General features: G+C 39.6%; 1 protein-coding gene across 1 annotated transcript; it reads left to right on the plus strand.

Annotated features, from left to right (window-relative positions):
• The first annotated feature begins 3,200 nt into the window (after positions 1-3,200).
• Positions 3,201-5,449, plus strand: LOC126924298 (jerky protein homolog-like). The gene is made up of 2 exons (XM_050738633.1): positions 3,201-3,554; positions 3,648-5,449. Exons 1-2 carry the CDS (start codon positions 3,296-3,298, stop codon positions 4,733-4,735), a joined length of 1,347 nt encoding a protein of 448 aa, XP_050594590.1. The 5' UTR covers positions 3,201-3,295; the 3' UTR covers positions 4,736-5,449.
• Positions 5,450-17,858: the final 12,409 nt, after the last annotated feature.

The following is a 17,858-nucleotide window of genomic DNA, read 5'->3' on the forward strand; positions in this document are numbered from 1 at the left end:
TTTGACCACTTCCTGGACACCCTGGGCAGCAAATTCATAGCCGGAGGAGACTACAACGCTAAACACACCCAATGGGGCAGCAGACTGGTCACAGTAAGAGGCAAAAACCTCCTCAACAGCATACTAACCAACAACCTCAACTACCTTACCACGTACGAACCCACACACTGGCCCACCGACACAAACAAAATACCCGATCTCCTTGATTTCTTCATAACCAAAAATATCTCGTCAAGACACGTCCAAATCAATTCCTCGGCTGATCTCTCCTCTGATCATTCCCCCGTGATAGTAACAGTCAGTTCAACTATCATCGAGAATACACCTAATGGCTCCATTCATAACCAACACACCAACTGGCAGCTCTTTAGAGAAGTCTTTACCCACACAACTTCAGCCTCAACCTCACTAAAAACCAATGATGAAATCGAAGCAGCCACGGAATACCTAAATGCGAGCATAATAAACGCTATCCGCGTCTCCACACCGGCAAAAACGTCCACCAGCAACCACGAATACCCCCAGTACATACTAAAAAAAATAGCAGAAAAACGTAGACTAAGAAGGATATGGCAGACCCATAGAACACCGGAGGACAAACGCAAACTAAACAACGCAACTAGAAAACTATCCAAAACCATAAAGAACTACAATAATGACCGTTTTCACAAATATCTCGCCAGCCTGTCCCCCACAGCCGACTCAAACTACTCACTATGGAAAGCCTCCAGGAAACTCACGCGCCCCCCACAAATAATACCTCCAATCCGCCGCCCGCAGGGTGGATGGGCGCGTAGCCCTATAGAAAAAGCCAACCTATTTGCCAAACATTTGACTGAAGTATTCCAACCCCATTCCTCCATAGCCGCAGCGGACGTCACCGAATACCTGCACACTCCCTTCCAAATGTCCCCTCCTATTCAACCCTTCACTTCTGCAGAGATCATAGAAGCAATCAGTCGCCTAAACCCCAAGAAAGCAGCAGGTCACGACCAAATAGGAAATAAAGCAATCAAGGAACTTCCCATAAAAGGGATTGCACTCATCGCATCAATCTTTAACGCCATCCTCCGCCTTGAACACTTTCCTAAGGCGTGGAAAATCTCACTAATCACCCTCATCCCCAAACCCGGTAAACCAATATATGAAACCAGCTCCTATCGCCCAATCAGTCTCTTACCTACCCTGTCTAAACTATTCGAGAGGATGCTCACGAATCGTCTCCTTCCACTCCTAGAAGAATTGAAGACTCTCCCAGATCACCAATTCGGCTTCCGAAAACAACACTCAACAGTAGAGCAAATCCACCGCATAACCCACATAATCAGCCAAACCCTCGAAAAGAAAAAATACTGCTCAGCCGTATTCCTAGACATCCAACAGGCATTTGATAAAGTATGGCATGAAGGGCTACTCTACAAGCTTAAAAAAATCCTACCCCACCCATACTACTCCATCTTAAAATCCTACCTAACCAACAGACAATTCATAGTTAAATGTCTAGGCGCCACTTCCGCAACATTCCCAATAAAATCCGGCATACCGCAAGGTAGTGTCCTCGGACCCCTACTATTCTCCATCTACACTGCCGACTTACCCATATCAAACGAGGTAACAATAGCAACATTTGCCGACGACACAGCACTATTAGCTACCCACGCAGACCCGGCAATTGCCTCATCCACTCTCCAGCGAAGTCTCGACTCCATGGAAAAGTGGTTCCAAAAATGGAGTTTTAAAATAAACGAAAAAAAATCCTCCCATGTAACCTTCACGCTCCGAAAACAAACCTGCCCCCAGGTCACCATTAACAACACAATAATCCCAAGCAAGGACTCCGTAAGATACCTGGGCATGACCCTGGACAGGAGGCTAACTTGGGAAAAACATATCTCCGAAAAAACAAAGCAACTAAAGGAAAAACTAAGAAAATTCTATTGGCTCACGGGCCGACGCTCCAAACTAAACATACAGAACAAAATAACCCTCTACAAGGCCGTAATAAAACCTGTCTGGACCTACGGAATCCAACTATGGGGAACAGCAAGTAACTCCAACATTGAGATACTCCAACGCTTCCAATCGAAAACGCTAAGATCCCTATTAAATGCACCCTGGTATGTTACCAACGAAACAATCCACCGAGACCTCAAGATACCCACAGTCAAAGATGAAATACACAAGTTCAGAAGCAGATATAGCACAAGAGTCAACAACCACCACAACCCACTAGTCACCCAACTACTGGACACGACGGACCAGATCCGCAGACTAAAAAGAAAATACCCACTAGATTAAACCATTAGTCCTACTAGAATCAACAATATAAAACTATTATAATCCATGTCATTGTATCACGCCAAACTAAGTTACTGAAAATTCTCAACGAGAATTGATTGTAAATATTCTACTAAATAAAAAAAAAAAAAAAGAAAAGTTTCAAATAAACGGATTAGAACTTCGGAAGTGCTATAATGATTTGCAAATTAAAAAATTAACAGTAATTAAAACAAAAATTGGCAGTAAATTAAAGGTAAAATTGTGTATCCTTTCATTTTGCCCATATAGTTACCATTTACGAGAAAAAATGCTGGCTAGTACCTGTATGTAGACCCTATATATTTAACTTCCGCATGTTTGATTTACGTTTATCTACGTTGAATTTTCTACAGAAAAAGACATTGTTTTCAAATTACTCGATATTAACAATAAAGAACGATGACAAAATTGCAATTCATTTTTAAGTCGTTTATCTTCGTAGTACAAATTATTGTCTTTTCCTCTTTAAAATTGCTTAAAATATTCGAGCAATAAATCCATGAATAGAACGTTTGAAATATTCGTAGAATGAATTTTTAGTCTTCTTAAAAAGTTTACCGTTTATAGGATGGACAGAAGTATAAATTCAGTTACGGAAAACCGTTGATTTATAAACTGTTTGCATTAAAATTGTTCTTATTCTCATAATAATCTCATACTAAATTCTTATTTTCGTGCTGCCTGCTTAATGTCACCTCTCGGTCGAATTTTATTTGTTATTTTGATACACAGTGCAACCTTGATTATATATTGCGTACATACATCATTGGAACGTTCTATCATCAGAATATTCTATAATTCTCTATAGCGTATTTCATATACATTTATACGTATATGCGTATATACCTATATACATGTTTAATACACATAGTATTTATTTCCCCTTATCAAAATTGTCGACGACAACAACCGTCGAAATAAAATCTCGTCTCAACATTTCAGTACGGTATTTACATCCGAAACGTTCCAAACAATAATGGCGTCAAAACGAGATCGGATAAATTTGACAGTTGCCGAAAGAAACGAAATCCTTATGATGAGAGAAAGAAATAAAGATCTAGAACCCATAATGGCAAAGTACGGTATTTCACAAGCCAAAGTTTATCGTATAATTACAATGAGCGAAAGGATTAAAAGACAATTCGAGACCTGCGAGGAGTTTGGGCGATTTCCAAAACGTTTAAGAAGACATACAGCGGATGTAGATAGAGTTGTTCTCTACTGGTACTTACGATGTAAGGAAAAAAACGTACAAGTGACACCAGCAGACATACAGACAAAAGCTCTAGAAATTAATAAAAAATTAAACGGACATTCTTCTTTTATAGCCAGTTCCTCTTGGTTGAAAAAGTTTAAAAAACGTTACAATATTACTCTTACGAATATCAAGATAAATGTGTCAACTGCAGATGAAATCTCTTTCTGGGAAGTTTATGCAGCTTGTATTAACTCTATGATGCAACGCAGTAACTGCGCATTGAAGAACGTTTACAATGTCGTTTATACAACAATGATGTGGAAAGTATTACCAGAAAAAACTTCTATTTTCAACAGTGAGGAGTCGACAGAAAGCCTAAAAATGTGCGAAGATCACGTTACTGCACTTATTTGTGCAAATGCTACCGGATGTCACAAGTTGCCAATAGTAATAATCGGTAGCGATCCGGATATTTATAATGTATACTCTTACACTACACAACACTTCTCAACTATCTACAAATCAAACACAAATGCTTGCATGAACAGTACCATTCTCAAACAATGGTACGATGAAATTTTCTTAGAATCAATTAAAGAAAGACAACGAGAGAACAAGAGCGAGGAGGAATATTTCTTGTTACTAGGTAATGGTATGTTGGATTACAATGTCAAGGAACTTAATCATATAGATAAATTCGTTACAATTAAGATTCCTCCATTTTACGCATCACCACTCAGACAACCAATGAATCGTGGAATAATCACATGTTTCAAGCGAAAGTACCGAATAGAATTTTTGGAAGCAATAAGGCCAATATCTTCTGAGGGGATTGCGAAGCAAAATGTGATAAACCTCTATAAAGATTTAGACATGTGGGATTGCTGCCGCATTGTACACGATGCTTGGTTAAGTGTCGACAATGCAACACTGACATACGCGTGGGAGGAACTTTTGATGCCTAAACATATACAGAGTATGAAATGCACAAAAAGTTTTGATGCTGACATACGTAGAGCAGTTCAATTGCTACATAAATTACCTGGATGCGAAGAGTGCGAAGAAAAAGATGTGATTAACTGGTTTCGTATTGAAAGCAAATATGATACAGACATGAAGGTGTGTGACGAAGAAGTTCTTCAAAAATTAGAAAACCATACTCTGGGTCAGGTGAACAGAGATATTAGCGGCGATGAAGTTGGACCTTCTCATGCGTAGCTTTCAAGAAAGAGCTAACATGGTTTGAAACACAAAATGAAAGTAACTCGGTGGAATTGCTTCTATTAAAACATGTGTATTAAAATGTATATTAAGAAATATAATATGATTTAGCGATAAGAAATTGTGGAACCCCTATAGTTTTATGTAGCGTTCAATTGTATGCTTGTACCATTTGGTTTGAAGTACAGGAGAAGCTGTTGTTCTATAATTAAAACACATTTATCCTTATTAGTTCAGGTAATCAAGATTCTGTTATATATGGAAGACAAGGAAAGACGTGCAATGGTATTCTTGTATTTACGTTCTCTTTGAACTTTATACTTTGAATTTGGCAAATTAGAGTTAAAGTAACTGTTAAATTAAATGTTTATTGGGAATATAGAGATGGATCGGCGAATGTATTAAACAAATATATTGTCGCACAAATAAATGATGATGACCTTAAAATCATATTTAAAAAAGGTCTTCTAGGAAAAACATTATCTACCAAATAGCATAACCTTTCCCTACGTAGTTCTTTTCATAATATTAATAACGTTGTTATTTAGGTGTCCCGATTTATGTATCTCATTCTGTATTTCAGCGGATATTTATCAGTGCGAGTACTTACCAAAGCCGGTTGATACGCGAATAATATGTGCGAAACTTGAATTGAAATTAAATTTATATTCATATAGTTATATAGTATAAAAATAAATACATATACACAAATGGGCTTCTTTTTTTCTCTCTTCTCTCTCACGTTCTTTAGAAGCTGTCCTATTAAATAAAAAAGAAACTGTAACTGTAATTAATTAATTAAATATAATTATTGAGATTGGTGACCTTGTCACGTAAAATAAAAAAAGGGGCTCGAACGAAAAGAAAAAATTAAAGTAACAAAAAAACAAGAGAATTTATTTCTTGTATTCTGAATTTACACTGACTGCGATTTTGTACTGAGCTCCAGCCGTGACTTTCCAAGACTGAAGCTCTTACAATTTGACTTTCGGTAGCATCTGTTTCTTCTTTGTTTGTCATCCCTCAATATCCCCACTACCCTGTAGGCGTACGTGACCATTTTTTTTTTTTATTTATTAGAATATTTACAATCAATTCTCGTTGAGAATTTTCAGTAACTTAGTTTGGCGTGATACAATGACATGGATTATAATAGCTTTATATTGTTGATTCTAGTAGGACTAAGGATTTAATCTAGTGGGTATTTTCTTTTTAGTCTGCGGATCTGGTCCGTCGTGTCCAGCAGTTGGGTGACTAGTGGGTTGTGGTAGTTGTTGACTCTTGTGTTATATCTGCTTCTGGACTTGTTTATTTCATCTTTGACTGTAGGTATCTTGACGTCTCGGTGGATTGTTTCGTTGGTAACATACCAGGGTGCATTTAATAGAGATCTTAGCGTTTTCGATTGGAAGCGTTGGAGTATTTCAATGTTGGAGTTACTTGCTGTTCCCCATAGTTGGATTCCGTAGGTCCAGACAGGTTTTATTACGGCCTTGTAGAGGGTTATTTTGTTCTGTATGTTTAGTTTGGAGCGTCGGCCCGTGAGCCAATAGAATTTTCTTAGTTTTTCCTTTAGTTGCTTTGTTTTTTCCGAGATATGTTTTTTCCAAGTTAGCCTCCTGTCCAGAGTCATGCCCAGGTATCTTACGGAGTCCTTGCTTGGGATTATTGTGTTGTTAATGGTGACCTGGGGGCAGGTTTGTTTTCGGAGCGTGAAGGTTACATGGGAGGATTTTTTTTCGTTTATTTTAAAACCCCATTTTTGGAACCACTTTTCCATGGAGTCGAGACTTCGCTGGAGAGTGGATGAGGCAATTGCCGGGTCTGCGTGGGTAGCTAATAGTGCTGTGTCGTCGGCAAATGTTGCTATTGTTACCTCGTTTGATATGGGTAAGTTGGCAGTGTAGATGGAGAATAGTAGGGGTCCGAGGACACTACCTTGCGGTATGCCGGATTCTATTGGGAATGTTGCGGAAGTGCGCCTAGACATTTAACTATGAATTGTCTGTTGGTAAGGTAGGATTTTAAGATGGAGTAGTATGGGTGGGGTAGGATTTTTTAAGCTTGTAGAGTAGCCCTTCATGCCATACTTTATCGAATGCCTGTTGGATGTCTAGGAATACGGCTGAGCAGTATTTTTTCTTTTCAAGGGTTTGGCTGATCATGTGGGTTATGCGGTGGATTTGCTCTACTGTTGAGTGTTGTTTTCGGAAGCCGAATTGGTGATCTGGGAGAGTTTTCAATTCTTCTAGGAGTGGAAGGAGACGATTCGTGAGCATCCTCTCGAATAGTTTAGACAGGGTAGGTAAGAGACTGATTGGACGATAGGAGCTGGCTTCATATATTGGTTTACCGGGTTTGGGGATGAGGGTGATTAGTGAGATTTTCCACGCCTTAGGAAAGTGTTCAAGGCGGAGGATGGCGTTAAAGATTGATGCGATGAGTGCGATTCCTTTTATGGGGAGTTCCTTGATTGCTTTATTTCCTATTAGGTCGTGACCTGCTGCTTTCTTGGGGTTTAGGCGACTGATTGCTTCTATGATCTCTGCAGAAGTGAAGGGTTGAATAGGAGGGGACATTTGGAAGGGAGTGTGCAGGTATTCGGTGACGTCCGCTGCAGCTATGGAGGAATGGGGTTGGAATACTTCAGTCAAGTGTTTCGCAAATAGGTTGGCTTTTTCTATAGGGCTACGCGCCCATCCACTCTGCGGGCGGCGGATTGGAGGTATTATTTGTGGGGGGCGCGTGAGTTTCCTGGAGGCTTTCCATAGTGAGTAGTTTGAGTCGGCTGTGGGGGACAGGCTGGCGAGATATTTGTGAAAACGGTCTTTATTGTAGTTCTTTATGGTTTTGGATAGTTTTCTAGTTGCGTTGTTTAGTTTGCGTTTGTCCTCCGGTGTTCTATGGGTCTGCCATATCCTTCTTAGTCTACGTTTTTCTGCTATTTCTTTAATATGTACTGGGGGTATTCGTGATTGCTGATGGACGTTTTTGCCGGTGTGGAGACGCGGATAGCGATTATTATGCTCGCATTTAGATATTCCGTGGCTGCTTCGATTTCGTCATTGGTTTTTAGTGAGGTTGAGGCTGAAGTTGTGCGGGTAAAGACTTCTCTAAAGAGCTGCCAGTTGGTGTGTTGGTTATGAATGGATCCATTAGGTGTATTCTCGATGATGGTTGAACTGACTGTTACTATCACGGGGGAATGATCAGAGGAGAGATCGGCCGAGGAATTGATTTGGACGTGTCTTGGCGAGATATTTTTAGTTATGAAGAAATCAAGGAGATCGGGTATTTTGTTTGTGTCGGTGGGCCAGTGTGTGGGTTCGTATGTGGTAAGGTAGTTGAGGTTGTTGGTTATTATGCTGTTGAGGAGGTTTTTGCCTCTTACTGTAACCAGTCTGCTACCCCATTGGGTGTGTTTAGCGTTATAGTCTCCTCCGGCTATGTATCTGTTGCCCAGGGTGTCCAGGAAGTGGTCGAAGTCTTCTTTGGCGATGGAGTGTCTGGGAGGGCAGTATACAGCTGAGGTGGTGATTGTACCATGATAGTCTTCTATTGCTACGTTTGTTGCTTGGAGGTAGTCCTTCTGGAATGGTGGAAGTTCGTAGTGCTTGATGTTTGCTTTGATTATGATTCCGGTGCCGCCGTGGGCCTTTCCGCTGGGGTGTTGGGTATGGTAGAACTTGTATCCGTTTATGTTCAGGTAGTTTTTGTCGGTGAAGTGGGTTTCAGATATGAGCATTATGTCGATTAGCTGGTGTTTTAGGAAGAGTTCTAGCTCAAGTTTGCGTTGCGCTAGACCATTGGCATTCCACAGAGCTATGCGTCTTGGTTTTATTTTGTGTCTGGGCGTATTAATTTATCCATGATGAGTGTTAATAGCGATAGCAAATTGTTTATTTGCTCTGATTGTTTCTCTATTAGCTTTTCAAGTCTAGAGACGTTGTCTGTGTTAGGTGAGGTGGGGGCACTATTTTGGGGAGGATCCCTGTGGCTATTTGGTGTATTTTGGGTGCCTTGTACCGCTTGGGCATAGGAGTTTGAGGGAGTGGTGAGTTTGATAGGGCTGGGTGTTTGATTGGTTGGGGGGATTGGGATAACGGTGGATTTCGGCGAGCTGGGTATTTGGTGGGTTACCTCTTTTGTTCTAAGTTTGGGGTATTTGCTTGAGTACAGAGTTTTGTAGGCTGAGCAGCCTTTGTAGTTGGCAGGATGATCACCTTGACAGTGGATGCACTTCGCTGGGGTTTCCGGTGATTTCCTGCACTGGTCGGTGGGGTGTGTACCTGCACATTTGACGCAGCGGAAGGTGTGGTTGCAGTATTTCTGTGTGTGCCCATATCTTTGGCACCTTTTGCATTGAACTATCTCCTTTTTGGTTTGCGGTGGTTCGAATTTAACGATGGCGTTCATTAGGCGACTGATATTGTAGATTTCCTTGTTGTTTGGTTTCTGTTTTAAATCGATGAAAAATAGGGATAGCGGGTCTTTTGTGACTTTATGCCTTATGTTGCTGACATTGGTGACTTCGTGGCCGAGTTTCGATAGTTCTATTTTTAGTTCGTCGATGTCTGCGGAGTGGTGGATGTTTCGTAGCACCACCCGAAAAGGTCTTTCTTCTTTGAGTTGGTAGGTGTGGAAGTTGGCGTTCAGGGCCCTGAGTGTCTTGGTGAGCTCCCTGTAAGCTTCTGGATTCGTCGGCAGGATTTTTACTTGATTGTTGGTTATCTTCAGGTTATAGTCCTTCTTGGAGATATCTCTCTCTAGGGACTTGGTCATTGTCTGGATGTCGATGATATCATTAACAAATATTGGTGGGGGAGGGGGGCTTCTCTGTGCTTGTTGGTTTGGTGGCGGGCCTGCGATTTCCATGGCGTCGTTTGAGGATTCTAGTATTGCGAACCTATTGTGGGTGTTGAATTGTGTTGTTTGCTGTTGGTTTGAGTTTGTATTTGGTGATTCAATTTTACGTTTTTTCGCCTTATTGGCATCGTTGGCGCGTGGAGATCTGCTGCACTTCTGCCACGGGGGGAGTAGTGCGGGGTAGTTGTAAGTTTGCGTGGGCGAGCCTGGTGGTGAATGCTGGGCCATCATCGAGCTAGCTATTTCAATATAAATAACTAGTCGTGAGGCTATGAGGCAAGGTTTGGGTAGGGGTTAGCTGCGTAGGCTTTTCTTCTCTCTGGCGGATAGGAAACACTTGGAAGGATAGGAGCACGTTGTGTTCACTTTCGACGGTTGGGTGACACGTGTTGCTTTCGAACTTCACTGGGCACTAGAGACACGTCTGTACGCTTCGGCACTCAACAGCGAACTGTATAGTAAAAAATACTGTTGAAATATTCGAGGGCATACACAAGTAAAGAACTTTTTGTGTGTTAACGGTGGGTACACGATTTATGCCATACCGGACATGCGAAGCGATTTTTTAAAAAGCTATTTTCTATCCGTGGCTTTCATTAGTTTAGCATGTATGTATTTTTCCGTTCAAATTTTATTACCAGTCTTAATAGCATCCACGAAGGTACTGAGAACAATAGTCAACACCCCATGGTGTGTCAGAAACGAGGATATACGCAAAGACTTAAAAATACAAACGGTCAAAGAAGAAATTGGCAGGTACGCAAAAAAAATGCAAGGAAAGAATGGCAACACATCCAAACCAACTGGCTGCTGAAGCGAGCGAAACTCTCATAGAAAGAAGACTAAAAAGAAAACACCCCACTGATCTCACTAAAGAAATAAAATAGTCGAACTCGAAGATGGTATTTACATGTTATTTAGCAATTAAGCTAGAAAAATTTACCGAATTTCCAGCTGGACAAATTGTAAAGTACAAATTAAATAATAATAAAAGGAAGAAGAAAAAACATGCGCTTGTATTAAAAATGTATAAATGGTTGAATTTGAGGAACTGCTCGATTTCTACCACTAATCTGCTACAACAGGTTCTGTTATATTTCTGCTGACAATCTACTAACATAATCGAATATAATAGATCCTGTATCAAGTCTGCAGACTTTTCGTACATAAAAGCTGGTAACAGGTTTTCAACAGAATCTGCTAAAACAGATTTGGCTATCTGAATACTTATTCGCGTCGCGTCATATACAACTCATGGAACAGACGAACAAAAGAAGTAACATAAGGGACGTGGCGTCATGTGATATCAAGAATTCATTAAAATAACCCTCAATAATATATGCGAAACGACGTACATACTTGTTAAAATGTTAAAATGTTAAAAGTGACGCATGTAGGCTGGAAGTTTTGTACTAAAAATTATATTTTCCTAACTACTTATTGAAATACATAGATTTTTAGAGAATTAATAAAATTTTCATGCAAAATATAGTAAGGAAAACACATACATTTATTTATCAGTGCAAACATTTTTGAAAGTGGAATTTATTGTTACGTCGATCGAGGGTAGTATTATGTATTGTATCACCTGTACCTCACATAACATGCTCGATTCTCGACGCTTGCTAGGGAAAACCATCTGAAAATTGAGTCGCTTCGGTGCTTCTTTTTGTATATGAGTGTTGAGATCTATTTACGTGATCGTAAATGGTCATTCCCAAAAGGGGAACCTTGTAACTGGGATCAAGATCATATAATCGGGTCTCGTGATTCACATACTGAAACACCGAGCAGAGACACTCTGTTCATTTCTATCTCTAAAGAACTAGAACTTCATTGTCTTCCATGTTGATTTCTCACGACTCAATTTTCGGACAGTTTTCTCTAGCAAGTGTCGAGATCTGTTTATATGATCTTGCTTATAATTACTAGAAAATTTATCAGTACCAATAAAATCACGCGTAAAGTAACCAGCAGTAAAATGTACTTACTTTTATGTTTATGTTTTCAATAAATGTTACTAAAGTAATTATTTACAAAAGAAAAATTTCGTAAAGGGTTATATATCTATAAAAAAGTACCAGTTATGAAAATTAATTTATTAATTAATTAAACTACGTTAAAGAATGGAAAAGTCAAAGCAAACTAATAATTATTATTTCGAAGATTTACGAATTACTGAATATACGCTATTAAAGAAGCAGTAGCGTTGAGCTACATCATTAAACGTAAATGTTGGTACAGGTACTTGTTAACATAAGTCTCTAAAATATTTATATCTGCTTAAAAGAAAGTAGTAGGGCTAATATTTCTTTATAAGGAATTACATCGATCAATGCATCGAAAAATGTAATTTTATTTTGAAAAATGTATATAACCTTCTTCAGATCTCAACACCTATATCTGTCTGTATCCTGCCTATGTAACGTAAATCACGTCAGAGACCAGGACACACACATACACCGCGGGCAGGATGGTGTCCCGATCGGCATACTTCGTACCCGATGGACCGATGAGCGAAACACATGGCGACCTTGGCGACAATGTATATTGCTGGAGTACCTGAGGATTCATTTATGGCCTAACGGTCCTTCCACCAAATGTTCTAGAAGCGTAGCAACGGTCACGTACGCCTACAGGGTAGTGGAGATAATGAGGGATGACAAACAAAGAAGGAACAGATGTCACCGAAAGTAAAAATATTGTAAGAGCCCCAGTCTCGAACGGTCACGGCTAGAGCTCAGAAGTGTCTTATAAGTGTATAAACGAAGAAAAAATAAAGTTTTCTTCTTTCTTTTAAATTTCTTTTTATTTTACGTGACATTTTGGCGATCCGTGCCAGGATCCATCAACTTCAAGAAAACGAAATTACGCATTTCGGGCTACGGTCAACTTTGAAGATTGAGGATCAGTGGACCACTGTAACAGAGCAGACACTTTCGACGTTTTGACAAAGGAACACCGCAACGGAACCTTTCCTACGGGGTAAACGATCAAGGTGAGCAAGCCCTGGATTCTTTTGCCAAATACAGAACGAGAACAGACAGCACAATTAGTATAACAATAGCAACGCCACGAGAAGACAAAACCGAAACTGTTAGCGCCGCTTTAACTAACAGCGGAATAGACCCAACAGTTCAAGCTTTGCTTGATGCAATGCAGAAACAAATGAGTATGCTTACACTGCGTATGGATGAAGTTCTAGCAAAAACAAAAACGGGAAATGTGTCGGAGGCCAGTTCCCTAATAACCGTAGACGAAGTAACCCACACCGCTAAAGATCAATCGGTCCTTCGAGAACCTCGGCCATTACATCAAACACCACCTCAACCATTTTAGGAAAGGACTTTTACTGAACAATATACGCAACCAGAGCTAAAAGCTGAGAATGCATTAAAATGCATTCCGATATTAAACAGAGAGGATGATATAAGCGTGGAGGATTTTATTCATGAAATACAAGAAGTAAGAATAATGTGTAGCGAACCAACACTATTACTAAAAATGATTAAAATAGAGAAAATTGTAGGAAAAGCCGCAATGGCAATCCGCAATATTCGTTTTTTTTTATTTATTTATTTAAATTCACTATTTGTCCAATTTGGACATTTGGTGGAATTTTTTAGCGGTTAAATTAGCATGTTGGTGGCTACCCCCAGCGGGGTACCATCCTCGTGTTTGTTAGGTTATGTCCTTTATAAGGTCTGCTGGGTGCTTCCTTTTTAGTCTTCTGTCCATATTTATGATTTTGTATGTTTCCGCAGCTAGCCGGTTTATGTGTGTTGCTATTCTTGATTTGTATTTCTCGGAGTATCTGCTGATTTCTTCCTTGACCGTTGGCATTCCCAAGTCCCTTCGTATATCTTCGTTTCTGACGTACCAAGGTCCGTTTACTATTGTTCTGAGGATTTTAGCCTGTATTACCTCTATTTTGTTTATATGGCTCATTGCTGCCGTCCCCCATAGTGGTATTCCGTAGGTCCAGATTGGTTTTATGATCGTTTTATATATTTTTACTTTATTTTCTGTGCTTAGTTTGGATATTTGGCTTGTTAGCCAATGCATTTGTCTCCTTGTTTTCTGTATTTTTCTACTATTGATTTGATGTGTAGTTTCCAGGTGAGTTTTTGATCTAAGTGGAGTCCTAGGTATTTGACATGCTTTGTTTGCGTTATATGCGTACCGTTCAATAGGATGTTTGGTGGTATCTTTTTCCGTAGCGTGAATGTAATATGGTTGCATTTATTGGGGTTTGCTTTTAATTGTTTTTCTTGTAGCCAATTTTCTATTTTTACGATATGTTCTTGTAGTATTTTGACTGCCGTTTCTGGGTTAGTAAGCCTGACTAGTATAGCTGTGTCGTCCGCGAATGTCAATACTGTGCTGTTGGTAGTTGTTGGTATGTTCGCCGTGTATAATGTGTATAGTATTGGGCCTAGGACGCTTCCTTGTGGTACCCCGGCCTTGATGTCTTTAACTTGAGAATGTGTGTCCTTGATTTTTATTACGAAGGTTCTGCTGCTTAGGTAGGATTTTATTAAGTGGTGTATTTGCTCCGGGAATTGTTTCCTAATTGTTTGTAGTAGACTTTCATGGTTAATTTTTCGAATGCTTTCTCTATGTCTATAAAGAGGGCTGTGCAGTATTCCTTTTTTTCTAGTGCTACTATTATTTCGTTTATAAGCCTGTGCATTTGCTCTATCGTGGAGTGTTTGTTTCTGAAACCAAATTGGTGATCCGGTATTAGTTTTTTTGTCTCTATTATTGGTTTTATGCGTTCGTATATTATCTTTTCCAGTATTTTGGAAAATACTGGGAGCAGTGATATTGGTCTGTAAGATGCAGTTTGGTGCGGGTCTTTGCCTGGTTTATGTAACATTTTGATTTGTGCTAATTTCCATGGTTTGGGGAAGTATTGAATTCTTAGAATTGCATTGAATATTATTGTCATTAGTCTTATTGCTTTTGGCGGAAGGTTTTTCAAGATTTTACCATTGATTAGGTCGATTCCTGGCGCTTTGTTGTTTTTTGTTTTATCAATTATGTTTCTAATTTCTTGTGCCGATGTTTTAGGTATGGTGTATTCCTTGTCGGCTGTGGTAGTAGTGGTTTGTGGATCCTCCTCCGTATGACTTTTGAGGTTGCTGTTGTTGATAATGTGTGGTGTGAATGTGTTGCAGAGGTGGTTGGAGAATTCTTCAGCTTGTTCTTCGTTGCTTCTTGCCCATGTGTTATCTGCTTTTCTGATTGCCGGGACGGGTATTATTGGCTTCCTTATTTTTTTCGTGGCTTTCCATAGTGAATAGTTGGTGTTCTCGTGTGTGGAGAGTGTCCCTATGAACTTTGCGCATTCGTTATCGTTGTGCTCCTTTATTTTGTTTTTTATTTCCTTTGCAAGTTTGTTTAAGTGTTTTTTGTTTTCTCGGGTTCTGTATTTTTGCCATTTTGCTTTTGCTTTTCTTTTTTCTTTGATTTTGTCGAGTATTTCTTGCGGAATTGTTATTGTTTGTCTGCTGGTTGGTTCGGGAGTAGTGGTTGTCCTTGCTGCTTCCTGAATAGTTGCTGTCAATGTTGCTACTGCCTGTTCTATGTGTTCAGGAGTTTTCAACGGGATGTTGCAGTTTATTTTGCTTTCTATTATTTCTTTGAAAGTTTGCCATTTGGTGGTTTTATTGCATAGTGTTTCTGGTTTGCTATAGTGAATTGGTTTGTTTCTGTATTCAATTATTATGGGTGTATGATCGGAGCTGAGCTCGAGGTTGGGTGTTATTTTTAGTTTATTTGTGTTTAGTCCCCTTGTAACTGCAAAGTCCAGAAGATCTGGTTTTTTGTTCAGGTCAGTCGGCCAATGTGTCGGTATTCCTGTGGATAATATATTGAGGTTATTATTTCTAATGTATTTTTCCAGTGTTCTACCTCGAGGTGTAATGTTTCTTGACCCCCAAAACGTGTGCTTTGAGTTGTAGTCTCCCGCTGCGATGTACTTGTCCCCTAGGTCCTGGAAGTATTCTTCCCACATTTATGTTGTTATTTTGTGTCGCGGAGGCACATATACTGCTGACAATTGGAAGTAGTTGCTGCTAGTTTGAACTGTAACAGTGATTGCTTGTAAATATTCTTTGTTAACTTGGCTGTGTAGATAATGTTTGATATCGTTTCTGACTATCACTGCTGTCCCTCCGTGAGCTTTTCCTGAGGGGTGTTTGGTATCATATATGGTGGAGTATGGTATTTTCAAGTAGCTTTTTGTAGTGAAGTGTGTTTCTGAGACAAGTAGTATGTCTATATTATTATTGTATATGAATGTTTTAATTTCGAGGGCCCGTTGTTGCAGGCCGTTTGAGTTCCAGGCTGCTATTTTTAGAGTGTCCGTTTTTATTTTTTGCTTAGCACGTTTGTAATTAGTTGTAGGATGACTGTGATTTGTTGGGTTTGCTGTTTGAGTACTGCGTTTTGTTCGCTTATCATTCTGGTTAGCATTTCGGTGTTCTTTATGGATTGTTAGAGCAGTTCTTTGATTTCTGCAGTGTCATTGTTACTATTGCTGTGGTATTGGTTGTCTGTATGTGTCGATTGGCTGGTTACTTGAGCATAGCTTAGACCACCAATGGTGTTGGTGCTGATAGGTTTGGTGTTTATTGCTTGCTCTGTATTTGGTATTATTTCAGGTTTTGCGCTGTCCTGTTGGGCTTGTGCGTTAGTGATTGTCCTGCTTCGTAGGGGCGGGAACAGTTTACGTTGTAATTGTTTTCTTACTTCACATCCTTTATAGCTGGCTGGGTGGTTTCCGTTACAGTTGTAGCATTTAACTTTTTCTATTTTTCCAGAATATGGGCAGTGTATAGTTAAGTGATTTTTTGCGCACTTGACGCAAGCTGGGCTTCTGTTGCAATAATTTTTAGTGTGTCCGTATTGTTGACACCGCATGCATTGAGGTATATCTTTTTTGTGTCGTGGTGGTTCGACTGTTACTATTGTGTTTAGTATTTGTTTGATATCATATATTTCCTTGTTATTGTTTCTGGGTTCCAGTTCTATTAAGAATAGTGGTAATGGTTGCTTTGTGTCGAATCTTGTTATATTGTTTATTGTTCTTGTTTGATGACCAATTTTAGCTAACTCATCGCTTAGTTTATGTATGTTCGTTTTAGGATGCAATCCTCTTATGACAATTTTATAGCTCCTTTCAGTTTTAAGCTGATACGTGTGGTAAATAGCATTTTTTTCTTTTAATGCTTTTATAACTTTTCTAAATGTTTCTGGGGTGTTTGTTTGTATTTTTACTTGTTCCTTTTTTGTTTGCTTTATTGTGTAGTTGTTTTTCTCATCTTGATTATTTAGTAGATCGATGAGCGGGTCTATTATTTGGGCCTCAACAAAGATTGGTGGTGGTTTTGTAATATGATTTGTTTGGATAGTGGTTTTATTTATGGGGTCAGCGTCTATTTCTTCCGTTAGTGAGCCGAAGGAGTTACTTAAGGGTAATTCTTGCAGCCATCGCTGCTTTTCTGTAGCTGGGTTTCCTATGGCACTTATGTCTGTAGTTGTTTTGCGTTTTTTGCTAGCCTTCGCTAGCTTCCAGCTTTCGTTCTGGTAGTATCTTTCATATTCTGAATTGCCATCTTCCTGTCCCGATGCTCTTTTGTTTCTTCTGTCTCCATGTTAATTTGTTTGTTTTTTATATAATATATTTCTCCTTTTGTTGCTATGTTTATAGTTGGTATCTGCATTGCTATTTTATTTCCTCCTCACTATCACTTTGCAGCACTATTACTTTGAAGCACTTTTTCACTATTCACTTATACCTGGAGAGGACGACCGTCTAGACACGTCCGTCCTCCTCGGCTGTCCGAGCAGGAGTGACCAACGAGTATAGAGACGAACTAACTCGACGGGTGATGAACGAGCAACTATACATGGACTCTGTGACCGACTATGTAAGAGGCCTTCGTCCAAAAATAGGGCAGGCGCTAATGGCTAATCTCCCCCCAAATCTCATCGAAGCAGAAAGGAAAGCAATGAATATGGAAAGATACTTTCGCGAGCACAGCTCTCGCAGACAGATGACACGACAAACAACCGCCCCGCCATTTTATCGTAACCAGGCGTCTCATCCAGTAGACAATCGCCTCGCTATTACAGGTAACACGAATAATAAAACTCCACTCACACAAAACATTCGACCAAGAACGAACAATTTTACGAAGTTTGAGAACAGACCATTAAGCAAAAGGACGCAAGCGAAAATGCCCCA

Source organism: Bombus affinis, chromosome 2 (assembly GCF_024516045.1).
Source record: "Bombus affinis isolate iyBomAffi1 chromosome 2, iyBomAffi1.2, whole genome shotgun sequence".
NCBI classification, from domain to species: domain Eukaryota; kingdom Metazoa; phylum Arthropoda; class Insecta; order Hymenoptera; family Apidae; genus Bombus; species Bombus affinis.